The sequence below is a fragment of the Sarcophilus harrisii genome, chromosome 4 (assembly GCF_902635505.1).
Source record: "Sarcophilus harrisii chromosome 4, mSarHar1.11, whole genome shotgun sequence".
NCBI lineage: Eukaryota > Metazoa > Chordata > Mammalia > Dasyuromorphia > Dasyuridae > Sarcophilus > Sarcophilus harrisii.
Window position 1 is genome coordinate 67,630,309 of NC_045429.1, and position 19,529 is coordinate 67,649,837.

General features: G+C 39.8%; 1 protein-coding gene across 3 annotated transcripts in view; it reads right to left on the reverse strand.

Moving 5' to 3' along the window:
• Positions 1-3,716: 3,716 nt before the first annotated feature.
• ABL2 (ABL proto-oncogene 2, non-receptor tyrosine kinase) overlaps positions 3,717-19,529 on the reverse strand; it is a 94,750-nt gene continuing 78,937 nt past the window's right edge. For 2 of the 3 annotated variants that reach the window (XM_031936957.1, XM_023501802.2), the window contains exons 6-11: positions 18,291-18,468; positions 17,588-17,772; positions 16,380-16,532; positions 15,336-15,425; positions 8,559-8,732; positions 3,717-8,086 (exon numbers count right to left, since the gene is read on the reverse strand). In XM_031936957.1, the coding sequence (XP_031792817.1) occupies positions 6,381-8,086; positions 8,559-8,732; positions 15,336-15,425; positions 16,380-16,532; positions 17,588-17,772; positions 18,291-18,468 (2,486 nt within the window). In that variant the 3' untranslated portion in view covers positions 3,717-6,380. The remainder of the gene's footprint in view (positions 8,087-8,558; positions 8,733-15,335; positions 15,426-16,379; positions 16,533-17,587; positions 17,773-18,290; positions 18,469-19,529) is intronic. The other variant, XM_031936958.1, reaches the window with a different exon arrangement.

Sequence of the window (19,529 nt, forward strand, 5' to 3'; positions counted from 1 at the left end):
CAACCTGACTTCTCCTAATGGTAACCTAAATCTGTAGTTCCAAAGAGGTAGGCGGGGGAAAAAGAATATGGTATGGGCTTGTGAAAGGCCAGTTTCAGTTGCTTTTATCTCTTTGCCATTCTTATTCAGAAGTCTAGTATATAAAGTTAGTCAAAACCTGAGCGAACAAAGGGATGTATGGTACCAAATTAGTAAAAGCATAACAACAGTCCAAAAAGAAGAGGTGACCCCAGAAACTCATTCTGAGCCAGTTCCATAGATACTTGGAAGCTCACTAATGAGTTAATAAAATGGAAGGAAGGTGGTAGTCTTTAGGTTCTTAACTACCAATTTCAGGATGTAGGGTTATGACTCAAAATTATGGCCATCAGAATCTACTCTTAGGTGTTTTAGGATCAAAGGGACAAGAACTGCGTTCAACTATACCAAAAAAAAAAAAAAAAAAAAAAAAAAAAAGATAACTGATATATGGCAAGTTTATAAACTGAATGGAATACTGGAAGAAACTCAAGAAGCTTCTCAACACCTTATTGGTGCTGACTTTACACCAGATACTGAAAAAGAGGGAAATTCTTCCTTTCCCTCCTTTATTTCCGTCCCCCTATAAAAAGAATGGCCATTCTCAGATACAAAAATGATATAGGGTACAGTCTTAAAAGGACTCAACATCAACTTGTATCAAATTTATCATTACTACACTTAGATTACTAAGCATTCTCAATTTATACAGACAGGATAGCTGTTCAAGAATAATGGTACCTAATTTCTTCAAAGTCCAGAGAAGAGTTTTTCTCTTCAGTAATAGAAAAATATCAACTGTTGCTTTCTGAAGTGCTCTAACATAAATAGGCAAGTTAGTCCCAAGTTTTTCAAAATGATAGCCTTAGCATATAATTGGAGTTAAGGACAATTTCATTCATGATCAGTTTCAAACTTACTCAGTTATTTAGGAAGTGATTGTTTCCAATTTGAATTTCTCCAAATAAGGACATTTTCCAAAATCCTTCCCCTCCCCCCAAAATAGAGCACAATTTTACTAACAACATGAAAACTGTTATTTGCTAACAATGCCTGAACTCTGTGAGTGTAAGGGAGTAAGGAAGAAGCATCTTACATAACTTTTGAATCTGGATATTTAAAATTAGTGAGTTCTGCTTAACATTTAGGGCAAAAACTTAACCAGCGTGACTAAACATTTGAATATGATTTAGTCAATGAGAACTCCCAATAAAATGGACTTTGGTATTTTATAATATTACTGTAGAACACATGGACTATTTGAATAATCTTTCTTGCATAGGAATAATGGAAAGAGCACTCGATTTGGGATCAGGAGATCTGGGTTCTTTTCCTGACTGAGCCACCTAACTATGCAACCAGGGGCAAATTAGTTAAATCTCTCAGAACCTTGGCTTCCACATCTATAAAAGGGGGAGCCATAATATGCTCTACCTACCCTAGAAAGTGCTTCACAAACCTTAAAGCGCTGTACAAATGGGAGTTATTATTGCAAAATTTTATGTAAGGCATCCTAGTGTATGGGGGAAACAAAGCAATGGATGAGAAATCCAGAGACCTGTAGTTTAGACCTAGATATGCCCCTAACTCACTGTATCACTGTATGATCATGAGACAGCAATATCGTGTGTCTCGTTTTTTACATCTGAAAACTGAGAAGGGCTGGAGGAGATGATCTCTAAGAGCCATTTCAGTTCTAAGAATTTATGATTAGCTAAATACACATGGAATGTGTCTTACCAAAAGGTAAAATGTTCCTTAAAGTGAAAAGGAAAAAGTTGTGAATCTGAATACCATATTGGTATAAATTTCATAACCCTAAAAGTAAATTTTTAAGAGGAAAATATATGCATATACATTAAATGATTTTAAATTGTCATACTAAAAATCACCAACCTTTGTGGGAGAAACTTAATTTCTTTTCCCTTAAAAGCAAATAAATAAGTTTTGCCACACAAAAAATGTAAGACAAATCAAAATAGGGATATTTAGAATGGCACATAACCATGGGAAGTGGGACTTTTTAAAGGTGTGATGGACTACCCTAGATGGTCATTTCCCCCTTCCCCATTGACAGCTTCCTTCTTTGATTCTATTCTTAAATCAACCCCTAAACCAGTTGCAAAGCTAGGGCTTTAGCACATCCAACTGCCTTTCCTATTACTTTTCTACTCTCTAATATTAAGCTCCATGGAGTCAGAGGCTTGAGACAAAAAGCAAACTCTTTGGTTAAGACACTGTGACAATCCTCTTCTATCATCTACCCTAAGTAATTCTTTCTGGCCCTGGGTAAAAAGAAAAGGAAGATAATGTGCTTAAGCTTTGAAGTAAAATATTCTCAAGGAATTCAAGGCAGGGTTGCATGATAAAGGAGAAACTTCCAGTTGTTACTTATACTGTAAATAGGTACAGTTGTCGTGAACCTCATTAATATGTTTAGGTCAATGGGGAAGCTGTTGATACAGATTCTTCTGGAAGACCAATGAGATTTAAACTGTCCATGGTACTAACAGCCTAATTTTAGCACACATATAGGTTTTATATAAGCCATAATTTTCCTGTCGAGGTAGGAGGATAGAAAGAAAAGAAATGGCCTGTATTTGGAATACAGAATAGGTTTTTTTCCTTTTTATAAGTATACATCTCTGAAAATTATAATGGAAGTAAGTGGGAAAATAGAATGCAGTAAACAAATTTTCATTTTACCTTTAATGAAGATCTATCGTATAAAGTGAGGCAAGCTGTAGTGGACAGAACAATGTTGCTTCTGATGAGAAATACAGTTCAGGAATCATATCCATAACATTCATATCATATGTAAGCCCGCAATACATGAACTCAAGCAATGGCAGCTTATACAACTAATTAGAAACAAAATATAGTTGACCCTTAAAGAAACTGCAATTTCAGTGCCATTTATTGATTGTGCTTTCTCCCCTTGCCTCTCCTTAGACTAGATGAAAAAATCAGATTGTAGTTTTAGTCAATGGCCCTTAGAGCTCTCCAGGCAGGGGTGGGAGGAACCAAAAACATTAAAAAAAACTAAGTTCTAGTTGTATAACAAATTGACAGTGTCTGACTAGAGCCCTAAATTGACTAGAGTCCTGAAACTGCATGGCTGAGGTCCTCAAGTTTCCCCCTGGGAGGAGGGCAATAAGGCTGGCCCATGCTGCCAAGCACATCTCCAGTCTAGGCAGTGTATAATGAATAAGTGATTAATCATCAGTAAAAGACCCAGGACCCTTAAACATAGCAATGTACCTTTCTCCAAATCTTGTTTTCAGTACTTTCATGGAAGAAGATCCTTCTAAAAAAGAGCATTCTTTAAAGGAACAATTTTGCTGACCTAACTTCACACCCTTGTTCAGGGAAAAACCTGAAAAGTGGCATAATCACTTCCTAGAGTTTTAACTTGTTTTCTCTTCCTAAAAAAAAAAAAAAAAAAAAAAAAAAAAAAAAAAAAAAAAAAAAAAAAAAAAAAAAAGAGGAAAGAAGACCTTCCTAACTAGTATCACTCCAATACTCCCAAACACAATTATAAGTTTATTTTTAAAATGCTAGGGGTAAGGGTAATATAGCAAGTAGTAGTATTACTGGAGTGCATAACAGACCAGAGTAAACCTTTCCCAATTTACCACAGATCATCACTGATCAAAGATAACCATAGAGTTAGTAAGGAAGAAGTTAAAAGACTCCAGTGTTAGGAAAAACTTTAATTCAGGAATCAAAAAATTTTGCCTCCTTTTCCCGAGGTAATGATGCTTTGTTCTTTACATGTCTGATGTGAGGTATGGACTCCAAGGAAGAAAAAGTTAAATTAATTTAGTTACATATTGCATGTACTATACTGGGCAAGTACTGGGAAGAATGACATTACAAAAATATATTAAAGAAAAACAGAATGCTTTTTTTCTTCCTCTCATGTTTCTTTTAGACCTTGTTTCTTTCCAATGGTGACTAAAATAACCCAATTTGCTTTCCTTTTAATTAAAAACAGCATTCCCCTTTCTCTGGTCAAAGACCTAAACCTCCAACTAAAACATTGTGGCCCCTTACAATTCTAGCAATATTCAGCACAATTCTAAATTTCATTAACAGTTGGTATCAAAGCATGAAAAGAAAAAAAAACAAAACATCCAAGAAAGCACTGTGGACTAAAGGTCTTTTAAAAGAGAAAATTCTAATAATCCCCTAGAAAACATATATCTTCAATTAAAAGATGAAAAAACAAGCTTGTGACAGCTAATCAGTGATGGAAGGAAAACTCAGTACTGAACATTTGACTCTAATATTATAGACCTAAGATAATATTCCACTGGGAAAAAAAAAAAGTTGCAAAATAGGAATTCCACTCCTAATAGGATTAGGACAGGTTTGGATGGAGCATGTAGCAGAAAGGTATCGGTCTTCTCTTTACAGGATTAATAACACCTCATTCCTCTGATTCACATTTGTTGAATTCTAATTAGCTTCCCCACTTAAATCTTAAAAGTAAAGGAAAATGTACTCTTCTTTTCTAGGGCAGAATTCTAAGTTCTAATTCCAACCCAAATTCCCTGGCTCTAAATAATATTTTCCTGGAAAGAACAGTTCCCTGAAGTTCTGGATGCCTCAAGTGGGATAAAATGCTATGATAAGACAAACATTTTCAATCTGATTCTTACAAACAAACAGCTCCATCAGTCAGGACAAACGTGAGAGGCAGATGCTAAATAGCAGCACGTGTAAGAACTGGCTCTGGTGATGTTGACTGAATACCCTAGAAAGTCCCAAGAAAGTAAAAGCTCATGGACAGGAAGATGTCCTTCACTCACCAAGGCTGGCACACTGGCCCTGAGAGGCAACGACAGTTGAGTCTCCTAGGAAAGACAACCTAGTGGAGAGTTGGGGGAAAAATCAGAACCCAACAGGATTTTCAAAATGATCTGATCTTCTAGATGAACCTTAGAGACGGAGCTACAAACCCATGTATGGGCCTGAAAGTTTTAAGTCCTTTGTAAAACTTCAAAGAGCTAAACGAACTTTAGCTATTATTACTATAGCGAGCTTTCAGAAAAGTGTGTCAAACTCCTGAACATATTCCTTCCCCAACAGTACATTAGGAAGTTGAAACCAAACAGCATCTCAGGTACCTTAACCACCTGAGCCAAAGAATTGTGTGTGTTGTCTGTGTGTATGAGAGTGTGTGTGTGTGTGTGAGAGAGAGAGAGAGAGAGAGAGAGAGAGAGAGAGAGAGAGAGAGAGAAAGAAAAAGGAAGAGAGAGAGCGACAGAGACAGAGGGAGGGAGAGGAAGAGGGGAAAAAAGGAGAGGGAGACAGAGAAAGGAGAGAGGCAGAGACAGGGAAAATACATCACGATGATAGGTGCAGAGACAGGGAAAATACATCACGATGATAGGTGCAGCAGTGAAAAGGAATCCTCTGGAGGTTTGCAACCTGACAACTGACACACCCAGTTATTGTGTTAATATTCCAAGTGCTAATAAAGAAGGGAAAGGGCATCTTACTCAAAAAGGGACTGAAGGAAACCACTGGCAAAATGATGCCCATGGTTTGCTGACACTGACTAGCAGGGTGGCGATTCTGAGGCCTTAGTGAAGGCATCTGGGCCATATGAGCAAGGAGAGACCACCCCTGCCAGCCACAGGGGCCCTGGTTAGACCTGCCAGCCACAGACACATGATGGAGTAAAGGGGGGAGAGCACAGAGAGGGCCGTGGTTCTGAGCCGGTTGCAGGTGTGAGGCAGGAGCAACGACACCTTGTGGAAACAATTTTAGCAGCCACCTCCCACAGCTGTGGAGGACCCCATTCTCAAGGCATCAGCCTCTTCTCCTGACCCAGTCTCCCCTTCGGATCACAACTACATGTCCAAAGAGACGGGATCCTTTCCCCTAAAACTCCTAGAGGCTGAACCCCTTTGTCCAGTGCCAGAGCCTCGCAGCCACTCCAGTGTTGCGGGCTTCAGGGAAGGTCCCTGACCCCTTACTGAGATGAGACCCGTCCCTGCCCAGGATGGACAAGCCCACCCAGCACCAGAAGAAGTGGGTCTGACTTCTCTCTCTGGTGCAGCACACACACGTTACCTGATTTTTCAATGAGGGCGATTTCCGACAGGCCGCCTCTCCAGCTTCTAGACCCTGCCTACCATCCCCAGCCCCGCTTCTTCCCCTCCCTGCCCGTTGTGTATGTTTGTAACGTCTGAGATGAACCTGTAAACGTGAGAACTCAGTGATCTGAGGTACTTCACAAGAACTCACTCAAGTATCAGTCTTTCATCTGTGTGAAAGCAAGAACACAGGAAAACGAGTCCCTCCTCTCCCTCCCCACCCCGACGCGGGCCTTCCCGCCAGGCTGGCAGTAGCTACCTCTGGACCACGTCACTGATCTCCTGGACGCACGACAGTAAGTTATTAAGGACGGGATGCGTTCCGGGCAGGCCAGCGGCGGCGGAGGACACCTGCAACTCCTGCAGGCTGAGTTCCAGTTTGCTCACAGCTTCCCGGAAAGCGAACTTGTTGCGAGTCTGTGGGATGCAGTCCACGTAGCCTGAGCAGTAATCCAGCAGCTGGTGCCCGGTGTCCACCAGCTGGCTGTTGGGCATGGGCTCCGTAATGGCACTGGACAGCAGGTCTGCGCATTCCAGCAGGGCTTCCTTGCTGATTTTGTCCGCCGAGATCTTCTCGGCCGCCTGCTTGGTCTTCCTCAGCGCCACTTTGGTGCCTGCCGTGCCGTTGGCCATTTTCGCCGGTGACGTGGGACAGGCGGACAGAGGCACTTGAGGTGGAGGCATCGCGGGCCTCCCGGCTTTCGTGCCCACAGGGGCCGTGGCGGCTGCCTTTTTCCCCCCTTCGGGCACTTCCGATCCAGGAGGCCCTCCGGCAGGGGCGTGCTGCTCTTCCAGGAGGTCTGGGCACGGGGGCGGGTGCTGTAAAAGCCTCATCACCGGGGGCGGGGGAGGCGCGCACTTTGGTTTCACGCGCCGGGGCCGGTCCTTGTCGGGGGCTGCCGGGGCCTGATGCTCCGAGAGGAGCTTGAATCTGTTCCCCTGCGAGTCGGTGCCGATGAGCTGCACGTCGGCTGGGGCGTGCTTCAGGGTGGGGGAAATGAGCACTGGCACTTTGTGGTTGTGAGTGGTCGGGAGGCCCGCAGCGGCCTTGGCCGGGGAGGGCCAGCCCGGCCTCTCCGCGTCCTCGGGGAGCCCCGCCATGGCCAGCCTGGCCACACCGTTCTTCTCCTTGCTCTTAGGGAGAGCGCTGGCCCCTGAGCCTGCCGCCTCCCTCTCTGCCGCCGCCCCGTCCCCCGAGGCAGCCCGGAGGGGAGGGGCCGCCGCACTCCTGGGCAGCAGTTTGGCTTTGGGTCGGTCTCGGGAGAGGGCGGTACCTTCCTCCGCCACCTGCCGCCCCGCGCTCTCCTCTGGCTGGGAAGAGGCGGACACCGTCCTTTCCAGCTGGATTTTGGACCTCTGGCAGTTCCTGGGAAGAGTCATGGACATCCTGTCCTGCTCCGGAAGCCCTGAGGACATGGAAGACGTAGAGTTGGATCTTGGAAAAGGCTTGGAAGCCTCGTCTCCAGCGGTGGGCTTCCCCGCTCGTAATCCCAGTGTCTTTTTGATTAACCGAGGTGTGAAGAAGCCGGTAATGCCTGACCACCCACCCCCCGCGCTTCCACTCCCCCCCCCTCCACCTTCTCCTTCACTCCCGTCCTCGCTACACAAAGTCCTCTGGGCAAAACTGCCCCCGGAGCACTTGGGAGGGACCAGGTTTGTCTCTTGTTGGGCAGGAGTGAAAGCAAAGCCATCGGCGTGCTGCAGAGAAGCCCCGGAGGAGAAGTTCCCAGTGAGTTCGTACTTCTTGTGGGGCTGATTCTCCATTTCACGGAAGGAGCTGCTGCGCTTGGGGGGCGTGGGGGCGTTCCTCTTCTTCATGAAGGAACTGAAGAAGCCCCCTTTTCGGTCCCTGGTAAAAGTGGTCTCCTTGGCATCTTCCAAGAGGCTGCTGGGTGATTTGTCTCTCTGTTTGCGGGGCAACGCTGGGGATCCGCTGGGCGGCTGTGCGCTTCTAATGAACCCTGAAGAAAATGGCCGAACAAAAGTAAGCAAGAGCTCGGTCTATACCCTCAGGTATAGGTCAGGTGGGTGACAATACAAAGATGCTACTGTCTGCTTCGGGGGTGCCTGCAGGGTGAAGGCTGTGAAAGTCCGGGGCTGGATTCCCAGAAATGTGAAAGGCCATGGGGAGGAGGAGGAGGAAGGGCTCCTTCTCTATAACATCACTCTCTCATACACATGGACAAAGACCACGCATTTGGCACCACTGGCTGGGCTCGAAGTTACTCTTTCCCCAGAATAAACCAGGGGCTTCTTACTGGACATCTGGAATACTGTGATTAGGCAGACCAAGCTGGGGGAGGGGGATGCTCCTCATGTAGGGGCACCTAAGATGGGCACCATCCTTGCTCAGTGAAGACCCATGCAACCCAGGGACATAAATAAAAGTCCCCTGCCCCAGTCTTATCTGGACTGTGTGCCTCCCTCTTCTACCTGGTGCTGAGCTGGAGGCTGAGGGCTCTGCAGAATCTGAGGTTCCATCTATATTCTCTTTGTTCTCTGCCTGCTTCTTTAGGGTCCTGGTCTTGGAAGGAAGTATGGGTAACCGAGGCAGGTACGGCACGATGGATGAAGAGGAAGCTGTTCTCCCGAGCTCCTCAGCTACCTCTGTGAGAAGACACAAGGGTGGAGGAAAGGCCAACATGAGCAGTGTGCTAAGCAGGGAAAGGGAAAATTGTTTTAGGGAAGGCTGAGGGAGTATTATAGAGAGGAATCCTCTCCTCAAAGTATGATGACTGAATATTTACCCAAAATCAAGTAGGCTGGGTTATAATGAAGAGGGATGATTAAATATACCTTTATAAATGTCAGGAACATGAAGCAAAAGAGAAAAGAACAGAAAGGGACAGGACCAGAAGGAGAGAAACTAATTGAAATGAAAATATGAGGCAGTTAAAAGATTAACTGGTGGTAAACTCTTGGTTCCTACATTTGTGGCCTCATCTCTTGCACAGCCACAGAATTTATAGAATACTCAATCTGGTTTATCACCTTGTAACAATCTCAAAAGTAATTCACTTAGTTCATAGCACATAGCCACCCCCTCCAACTAATTTTTTAGGCTTACACCTGCACACTAAAAAGAAGATGGATACAATCTCTTCCATTTTATGTAAATGAAATAAATTAGGCTCTTAGAAAACTGCTTGCCCTCTCAATTAGTCAGCCACAGCCGATCTTTTGATAGAAAAATGCACTTTAGCAATGCACTTTATAAGATGAAACTTTACTTTTATTGTATACAATCAAAAATACAGAAGCAGCATCATTTGGATGACAGTACAGTCAGCAAGAATTCAACAAAGTGAAATTTTGGAATATTTTTATAATTTATAAATTTTTACATTTTTCATTATTTTTTGAAATATTTCATCAGATGGACCTGGTTCTTTTCAACAATGAGGTGATTTAGGCCAATTCCAATAGACTTGTGATGGAGAGAGCCACCTGCATCCAGAGAGAGAGGACTCTGGGGACTCAATGTGGATCACAACATATTATGTCACCTTTGTTATTGTTTTTTGGTTGCTTGGTTTTTTCCTTTTCATTTTTTCCCCCTTTTTGATCTGATTTTTATTGTACAGAATGAGAAGTGTGAAAATATGTTTCAAAGAACTGCACAACTTAATATTGGATTACTGGCTGTCTGGAGGAAAGGGGAGGTAGGGAGAAAGGAGAAAACTTTGGAACACAAAGTTTTCCAAGGCTGAGTATTAAACTATCTTTGCACATGAGAAGATGCCATTATTATTATTAAAAAGAATACCATGCTGGAGAATTTGATTTGGACTTTTTTTTTTTTGTAATAGCAACTGGGGTTAAATGACTTGCCCAGAGTCACACAATTAGTAAGTATAAAGTGCCTAGGGCCAAATTTGAACTTGGGTCCTTCTGACTCTAGAACTGATTCTCTACTACACCAACTAGAGTTAGCCTTACTTTGGGTAAATTTTTACTGATTTTTTTTACAGCACCTAAATTTGCCCTTGTATCCACTTCTCCTCCCCCACTCCTGAAAGATATTCCATTTAATAACTTCTTTTTTTGAAAGAAAAGAAAAAAAATCTTGATAATATATGTAATGTTCCTCCTCTGCGGACTTGTCACTCCCACAGAGAATTCTGTACTATGCTTGTGCTTTGTAATTTGACAAGCTTTGTGGGTTTTTTCTTTTTTGATCATTTCCGGGTTTTTTTCCTATTGACATGGTGGCAATCATTATATCTATGACTTTTAAAACATTTTAAAAAATTATTTATGTAGTATTTCTCTCAAGCTATATTCAAAAACTTTTTCCCTCCACATTTTAAAAAATAAATTTATTTGGAAAAAAAAAGTAAGAAATAAGAAAAAACAAAAAAGGAAAACAAAACAAAATAAAGCAAAACAAAAGAGAACATTGTCATGTGCCTACTAGAACATCAGGGAGGATTCAAAATATATAACAACAAATTATCAGATCAAGAAAGTGTATATATTATTAGAATAAATTATATTCATGAATGCCCATTTTTTTCTTTACTTCCTTGTAAATTATTATTTGTTTCTCTGCTATGCACTTTATTTATTCTTCCCATTTCTTTCATTCCCTTCCACCAAAGCAAGCTGTAGCTTAAAAGATATATTTATGTACACATATGTAGATATATACATACATACACGTACCCCACCCACACATATACATCTTCCTATTGCTAATGACTCTTATTAAATTCTGCTCCATAATTTGCCTTGCTATTACTTAGCCTCTCTCCAAGAGGATGCCTCCTTTGTCTTCTCTCAGCCTTTGTTTCCCCCGTCCCCATTCCTCCACCTTTATTTCTTTATAGATTTTGGGGGGTGCTATACTCTTCATGGTATATGTGTAGTGTTGCCTATCAAATCCATTCTTGATGTGAGTAGGTTTTCAGAACTATGAGCCCTCCTCCCCGCTCTAATATCTGTGTCTATTCTTCTTCTGCACCTTATTTGTATAATCTGATTATTATTTTTACCTTAATTCTAACAATCTTTCTTTTGAGCTAACTCTATTGTTGATGTACATCTTAAACATAAAGTATACATTTCCCATGTAAAAAAACAAAACAATATGTCCATGTTTAAATAATTTGTCCAGTGGTAAGTTTCTCAAAATTAATCGTTCATATTAACTCATGTTAAATTTTCTGTTAAGTTCAGGTTTTGTTAACAGAAAGATCTGAAAATCTGCAAGTTCATTGAAAAATGCATTTTCCCCTCATTCAATATTATAGATATAGATAGATATATCAATATAGATATAGATTAAAATATGTGATATTTTTGGCCACAGGTCTAGTTTCTTTTGATTGTCCATAGATATGATTCCAGGACCTTCGGTCTTTTATTATAGTTGCTGATAGGTCTTTAACAATTCTAATTGTAGCTCCAGCGTATTTGAATTGTTTTTTCTTGTTTCTTGCAAAATTTTCTCTTTGATCTGGGGATTTCAAAATTTGGCAATAATATTTCTATGTGTTTTCCACAAAGGATCTCTGAGGTAGTGATTGGTGGATTTTTTCTATTTCTATTTTCCCCTCATTTTCTATCACTACAAGACAATTTTCTTGAATTATTTCCTGTATTATTGTGTTAAGATTCTTTTTTTGACCACAATTTTCTGACAGTCCAATTATTCTTATGTTTTCTCTTCTTGATCTGTTCTCCAGATCTGTTGTTTTTCCTTATAATTCACATCCTGCTCTATTTTTTCATTCTTTTTTTTTCTTCTATTTTTTTTTATTTTGAAAAAAATTTCTTTACATTATCCCTTGCACTCACTTCTGTCCCGACTTTTTCCCTCCCTCCCTCCCTCCACCCCCTCCCCCAGATGACAAGCAGTCCTATACATGTTAAATATGTCACAGTATATCCTAGATATAATATATGTGTGCGGAACTGAACAGTTCTCTTGTTGCACAGGAACAATTGGATTCAGAAGGTAGAAATAACCCGGGAAGAAAAAGAAAAATGCAGTTTACATTCATTTCCCAGTGTTCTTTCTTTGGGTGTAACTCCTTCTGTCCATCATTGATCAATTGAAACTGAGTTAGATCTTTGTCGAAGAAATTCACTTCCATCAGAATACATCCTCATACAGTATCGTTGAAGTACATAATGATCTCCTAGTTCTGCTCATTTCACTCAGCATCAGTTCATGTAAGTCTCTCCAAGCCTCTTTGTATTCATCCTGCTGGTCATTTCTTACAGAACAATAATATTCCATAATATTCATATACCACAATTTACCCAACCATTCTCCAATTGATGGGCATCCACTCAGTTTCCAGCTTCTGGCCACTACAAACAGGGTTGCCACAAACATTTTGGCACATATAGGTCCCTTTCCCTTCTTTAGTATCTCTTTGGGGTATAAGCCCAGTAGAAACATTGCTGGATCAAAAGGTATGCACAGTTTGATAACTTTTTGGGCAGAATTCCAGATTGCTCTCTAGAATGGTTGGATTCGTTCACCACTCCACCACCAATGCATCAGTGTCCCAGTTTTCCTGCATCCCCTCCAATATTCATCATTATTTTTTCTTGTCATCTTAGCCAATCTGACAGGTATGTAATGGTATCTCAAGAGTTGTCTTGATTTGCATTTCTTTGATCAATAGTGATTTGGAACACTTTCATATGAGTGGAAATAGTTTCAATTTCATCATCTGAAAATTGTCTATTCATATCCTTTGACCATTTATCAATTGGAGAATGGTTTGATTTCTTATAAATTAGAGTCAATTCTCTATATATTTTGGAAATGAGGCCTTTATCAGAACCTTTAACTGTGAAAATTTTTTCCCAGTTTGTTGCTTCTCCTCTAATCTTGTTTGCATTAGTTTTGTTTGTACAAAGGCTTTTTAATTTGATATAACCAAAATTTTCTATTTTGTGATCGATAACGATCTCTAGTTCATCTTCGGTCACAAATTTCTTCCTCCTCCACAAGTCTGAGAAGTAAACTATTCTATGTTCCTCTAATTTATTTATAATCTCGTTCTTTATGCCTAAATTATGGACCCATTTTGATCTTATCTTGGTATACAGTGTTAAGTGTGGGTCCATGCTATTTTCTCATTCTTTATAGTCTGTTTTGTTATTTCTTGATTTCTCATAGCTTCACTGGCTTCCCCTTGCCTAATTTTCAAATTTTTCTTTTCGAGACTGTACCTTCTTTTCTAGTTGTTAACTTTTTCTTCATAAAATTCTTGTTTTTCTTGGATGATTTTTTAAAAAAGTTTTTCCTGGATGATTTTTAAAAAAAGCTTTTCCTTGATGTCTCTCATTTGATTTTTAAATTCTTTTTTGAGTTCTATAAATTCTCCCTGGGCAGGAAACCATTTCACCTTACTCTTTGGGACAGAAACTTTTTTTTTTTTTTTTTAAACTAAAGTATTATCCTCTGTTTATAAGCCCTGGTCTTCCTTAGTCCCATAATATGTTGCAATGGTGGAGTTCTTTCTTACCTCTAATTGGGGGGGGGGGATAGTGCCCCAATCTTCCCTTCAGTTCTCCACTCTGACCAGGAACCCCAAAATAAGAGCTCCACCCTCTGCAAGTGTCTATAGCCAGCAGCATTCCTGTCCCGCTGCCTCTGTACTTAATGAGTACTGCTTCCTTATGGCTCAGGTTCCAGCTGGGCTTGGTGTTCCTAATCAGCCAAGGTTTTTCCTGGACTCAAAGACTCCACAAACAGTCCAGGAGGCGAAAGTCTCTGTGGTTCCTGCAGAGGCTCCAGCCATATCTAAAGGTCCCTGCTTGATGTTTCTGCAAAGCTAGCCTAAAGGTCTTTTCCCTTCAGACAGATTAATCCCAGGATCTTTCTTTAGATCTTCTCAGGTTACATCAGGAGGACCCCTGTTCTGTCTCAAGAATCCTTGATTTTTTACCTGTCTATGTTGGCCTTGAGGCACAATATTTTTCTATTTGTGGAAAAAATGAGGAGAGCTTGAAATTTACCAATCTTCCCCACCAAATTCCCAGAATCCTCCTTGGTGATGATTTTCTTGGCACTGTTAACTTCACTCTTCATGCTTCTCAGTTATCATGTTCATTATCTAGCACACTATTATCACATCCCATTCATATTCCACAATGGTTTATCTCTTTTCTAATCAGTGGTCATCTACTTGTTTGCAATAAGCTACCACAAAAAGGGCTGTAATATTGTGGCATATATCGACCATTTTAAAAAATGAATTATGTCCTCGAGTAAATGACTTGACCCAGAATGTCTGGGTCAAAGTACATGACATTTTAGTAACTTTATTTGTGCAGTAGATGATTTTTAAAAAGTATTTGTTACAGGGGCAGCTAGACAGTACTATAGTGAGTAGAGCACTGGCTCTGGGGCTGAGGACCCGAGTCCAAATTCAACCTCAGACATTAAAAGTAACACATGCTCATTTCCTTAGCAAAAAAAATTATATATGTGTGTGTGTGTATCTTAAATTGGAAGTTGATTTATGCTAGAGTCCAACTATTTTAGCTTATATTCTAAAACCTGTTATAGACTCAAGAAAATCATAGTACTAAGTCTGAGCCAATTGGAAATGGAAGCACAAGAAGAGAAAAGGTTGAAAAATACATTTAGCAATCAAGGTCCAAAGGACCAATGGTGCTACCTCCAAATGCTGGTCACCTATCTTTGGATAGGATAGGATAAGAGATCTTTGGAAGGAAGGTCCTTTTGTTGATGGCACTTTTCTTTCTCTTATCATTTGAATTATAGTAAGGGAAACAGTCCAAATTCAGTTTTCTTTTCATTACTTTTTATTAGTTCCTTTTGAAGATTTCTTTTGTTGTGTACAACAATGACTATCAGATTAATTGAGAAAATGTTTTTGAAATGTTAATAAGATCTTTATGACTTTATGAATTGTTTCTGCCTCTGGGGTGGTGGCTGATTGGAAGATATTAAATGATATCCTTTTTTCTTTTTGTTCCTGTCCCTTAAATGTTGCCAAATGAAGGAAATTATCAAACTGATTCAAGAAATTACTAAATTAATTTTGCAGTAAAACAACTTTGAAGTTAAAGATCTAAGATTCAAAAAGAAGTGCCTTCTTTTTGCTCCCTCAATAAATAAAAACCATCATCATTAACACAATGGAAAAAGTGCTATCTCAAGTCTACAAAGATCCATTCTTTCTGATGCAACATTTTCCTTACTGGAACCAGAATCCTCACCTTCAGAAATGCTGGAATCATGAAACATAGTTTCAAAAGCTTGATGTGTCTCAGCAAAAGAAGGCCTGTCAGAAGGACTCCACTTCCAGCCTATATCACAGGAAAGAGGATAAAATGTTTAATATTTACTGCAATGACAAAGAAAAACCAGGGCAGGAGTTCTTAATCTATTTTTATGTGCCATAGATCCTCTTTTGGCAGTTTGACAGAGCTTATTTATCCTTCTTAAAATAGTTTGGTTTTTTTTTTTTTTTTTAAATCTTAATGAAAGAAAAGAAATGCCAAATTTCACTTGGAGGTTAGCAAAAATAAAATTTATAGATCCTCTTCTTAAATCTACCTATAGATCCCTGAGAGGAGCTGATATTCATGCGTTTCCCAGGTTAAGAACCTCCTGAACTTGGAGTCTGAAAAACAATGGCACATGTATAAGAAAGGGAAAAATTTCATTCTAAAGGCTTATTTTCCCTGGGGAAAACAGAAATTATTCCAAGTATCTCAGTGCCCTTCATTTTTAGAAATAATTCTATTTCAAGTTCTTAGTAGGATTTCAGCTTAACTAAGAAGGAACTCATAGTTACTACAAGCTAATACAGTAGAATAGGGGATGCCTTTACTTAGTGAGGTAAAAACTTTATGACCTGTGTTAATACAATCACAGCTTAGTTTTTCATCACTAGCCCTCCCACCACTGCTTAGTTTGACTAGGTTCACTTTTTTTCAGAAAAGATGTTAATTACAAATTCTTTCCAATGGCTAGACACACAGTCATGTGGCTGGCTGTTTAAAGCTTTCTCTTTATTTTCATCTTGAAAGCCTAAAGAAAATCTTATCTTTCTGTTGAAAATGTCAACTTTCTTCAGGTTACCTGGGCCACCTGGCATACAACATGTTATGATGACTTATGAATTGATTGGAGAATGGCAAAGGCCTACCAAATAAAGAGACTAAGTAAAGCAACTTAGGCAAAATGCTCTAGATCCCTTCAATCATCTTGAGTTACTGATTTAAATATTTCAAGACAAAACAGGCAAAAGTACTCACATGCCCTCATAAGTTCATAGACTTTTGGTGGACACCCTTCAGGCTGCTCCATTCGATATCCTTTCTCCAACAGATCATAGACCTGAGAAAGGTCAATACCTGGATATGGTGACATCCCATAGGTTGCAATTTCCCATAACAGTACTCCAAAAGCTATATAAGGAATTTAAAGAACAAAATAAGTAGATATACCTATTTCTTGATACACTACTTCTTACAAGTTAACTTGACTGTCACTTTTGGGGGACTGGGAGGAGAGATGTCATATGCTATTGTTGACCTCTTTTATTGTTATCTCACTATTACAGTATTTGCTAAAGCAATTACTACAACTACAGGAGAGAAAACAACTTTTTTCTTCAACTCCCAGGATGAATTTACAATTTTTGTGGAAGGAGAACTGTGTAACGCTGGATTTCTCAAAAAGTATGAGACAGAGAAGATAAGCTATAACACAAGGGGATGGGTCATCATCAAATTACTTTTGGACTACTGCTACTTCATCTATTTCAATATTGATAAGGCATTCACATTCCTTTAAAAATCTGAAGAGTGTCTTTACATTTTGAGTAACAATCCTAGAATTTTCAGTTAATTTTAAAGTTGGAGGTACATTTCAGACAAAGTTCCATTCAGGAGAAGGAGTCTGGTGGTGTGAATCACAGGGATTCTTGAGCTTGAGATCACCCATCAATATCCTATAGCTCTTTCTATAGACAATTTATTCCACAACTTTTTTTTCCCCCAATTAGTTATGCTTCCTAATATAAGGGGGAGGAGGTAAGTCAATTAAGGTATCAAAAACTGTAGCACAGAGAATGAAAATTAATTGGCTACAGGCAGTTGGACCTAAGATAAGAATCTACACTCAAGTTTTTTTTATTTTTAATGTCACTGAATATATTCCTGATGGGATAAGAACTAAATAGAAGTCAGGATCATTATGACTATAAGAAGATACCTTTACAATTTTTTCTGAGACAGAAAAAAAGTGTCAACAAAGTCCTAATAATCAACAATATAAAATAGTAAGGGAAAAAGTTTATTTTTACAGAGGCTCTTTAGAACTCTGATGTAATTACAGAGACTCTGTTGGATAAAGGAAAATGAGAATCTCCAAAAATCCAATGACAGAGAAAGGAATAGGTTATTTATGAAAAACAAGAAAATTATATATTTAGGCCAGAAGAAATATCTTTTATTCTTACCCCAAACATCTGATTTAATTGAGAAAGTATTATAGGCCAGACTTTCTGGTGCTGTCCATTTGATAGGGAATTTCGCTCCAGCATGAGCAGTATAGGTGTCTCCAGTCATTAATCTACTTAAGCCAAAATCAGCAACCTTGACTACATGATTCTCTCCAACTAAGCAATTTCGAGCTGCTAAATCTCTGTAATAGAGAGAATACTGATGTGATTACATTTGCAGGTGAAAAGCCTTTAATACTTAATTCAGAGTCTTCAAAACCAACAACTTTGAGAAGATACTGACAGCAATGTCATTCTTATGAAAAACTATTGTAACACAAAATTATTTATAACCCTAAGAAATTATCAGGTGATTATGCTCTTTGGCGATTCCAGAGTAAGGCTAAATCCCTAAGAATAATTCCCCTAACAAGCACAAAATGTGTTTGCTGTGCATGTATGTTCATTATCAGATACTATTAGTAATATATATTTATCATCGGGCAAGATGACCTGAAAGACATCTATGAACCATCCCACCATAAAAGGTAAGGCTAAACTGCTACATTACACCACCAGGAGGAGCAAATGGACTAAGTATGTAATCAAAGGCCAAGGGAGTTCTAGTTGTTACCAGGCCTTGTCTAATGAATGAATCCTCCTCTGAGGTGTTCTACCCCTTTGGGAGGGGGCTGATCGGCAGGCCTGCCAGCTGACTCACCGGTGGATGAAGTTTTTTTTCTCCAAGTATTCCATGGCCGAGGAGATTTGTGTGGCCATGTACAGCAGCACCACAGCGCTCACCTCCTCCCGGTTGCACTCCCGCAAGTAGTCGAGCAGGTTTCCATATGGCATGTACTCAGTTACTATGTAAAAAGGTGGTTCCAAGGTACACACACCTGATAGGCCAGGAAAAGCCAGGCAAAGTCAAAAGTCAAGAACGTTTTTTAAAGAGGATGGCATAAGGATTGATTTCAAATCATTCCAATCAAGGAAACAACATGTGAACTCCTGGGTTACTTTTCAAACTCACTTCTCGTGTGCCTTTTTCCTCTTCTCACAAGATACTTTTGATCCTGACATGACTAAAAAAAAGGATGTCCTCTTTTGCGTTGTGGAAATTCACTGGTTTTATGGGGCTTACAGAAGCCGGAGCAAAGGCAGATGGGCAGAATGTGACTGGCATTCTTCACATCCTCAAAATAATAAGTGCTTTAAGGTTTGAAAAGGACATTTTAAATGTTATTTCTTTGTGTGGTAGGTATGCAGGGTAAATCAATTGTCCACAACCACACAGTGTTAGAAGGGGAATCAGAACCAAATCCCCAAGACACAAGTCCAGAGCTTTCTCACCACAGGACATTGTTTGCCTCTCAGGTCACTGAGTCTGCCCACCACCCACACACATGGATTCTAACAGAATGCTTCCTAAAAATGGCCGCAATTATTCTACTCTATATTGAATTACAGGCTGTGAGCTCATCCTTAGCAAAAGAACTTTTAAGTATATACGGATATTAATGATGAAACAGACATTTCAGCCTCAAGTCCTTTCTACATAATTTTGGATTGGCAGTCCCTCTCCTTACCCCTCTCTCCTGGAATCTCATTTGTAAAAGACCACTCAATTGCCAAGACTTAGTTCAAGATCTTTTGAATGTTACCTTTGTTGGTTCCCTTTGGTTTGTATATGGTTCTATATGTTTTATATATGCCTACAGATGTACATCTCATCTCTCCTGCTAAAATCTTATCAGGACTTCTCCTGTTAAAAATCATTTTTGTCATTGTATACTTAGCACCTAGCACTCGAGATGCTTCATAAATACTTGCTGATTGATCAAATCCCTGTAGACCAATTTCTTGGGTTTTTTTCTTGAGTGAATTTTCAGTATCACTGAAAAAAATGGAAAGGGCTCAAACAAGATGGGGGTTGTTTTGGATTTTTATTCATTTCACT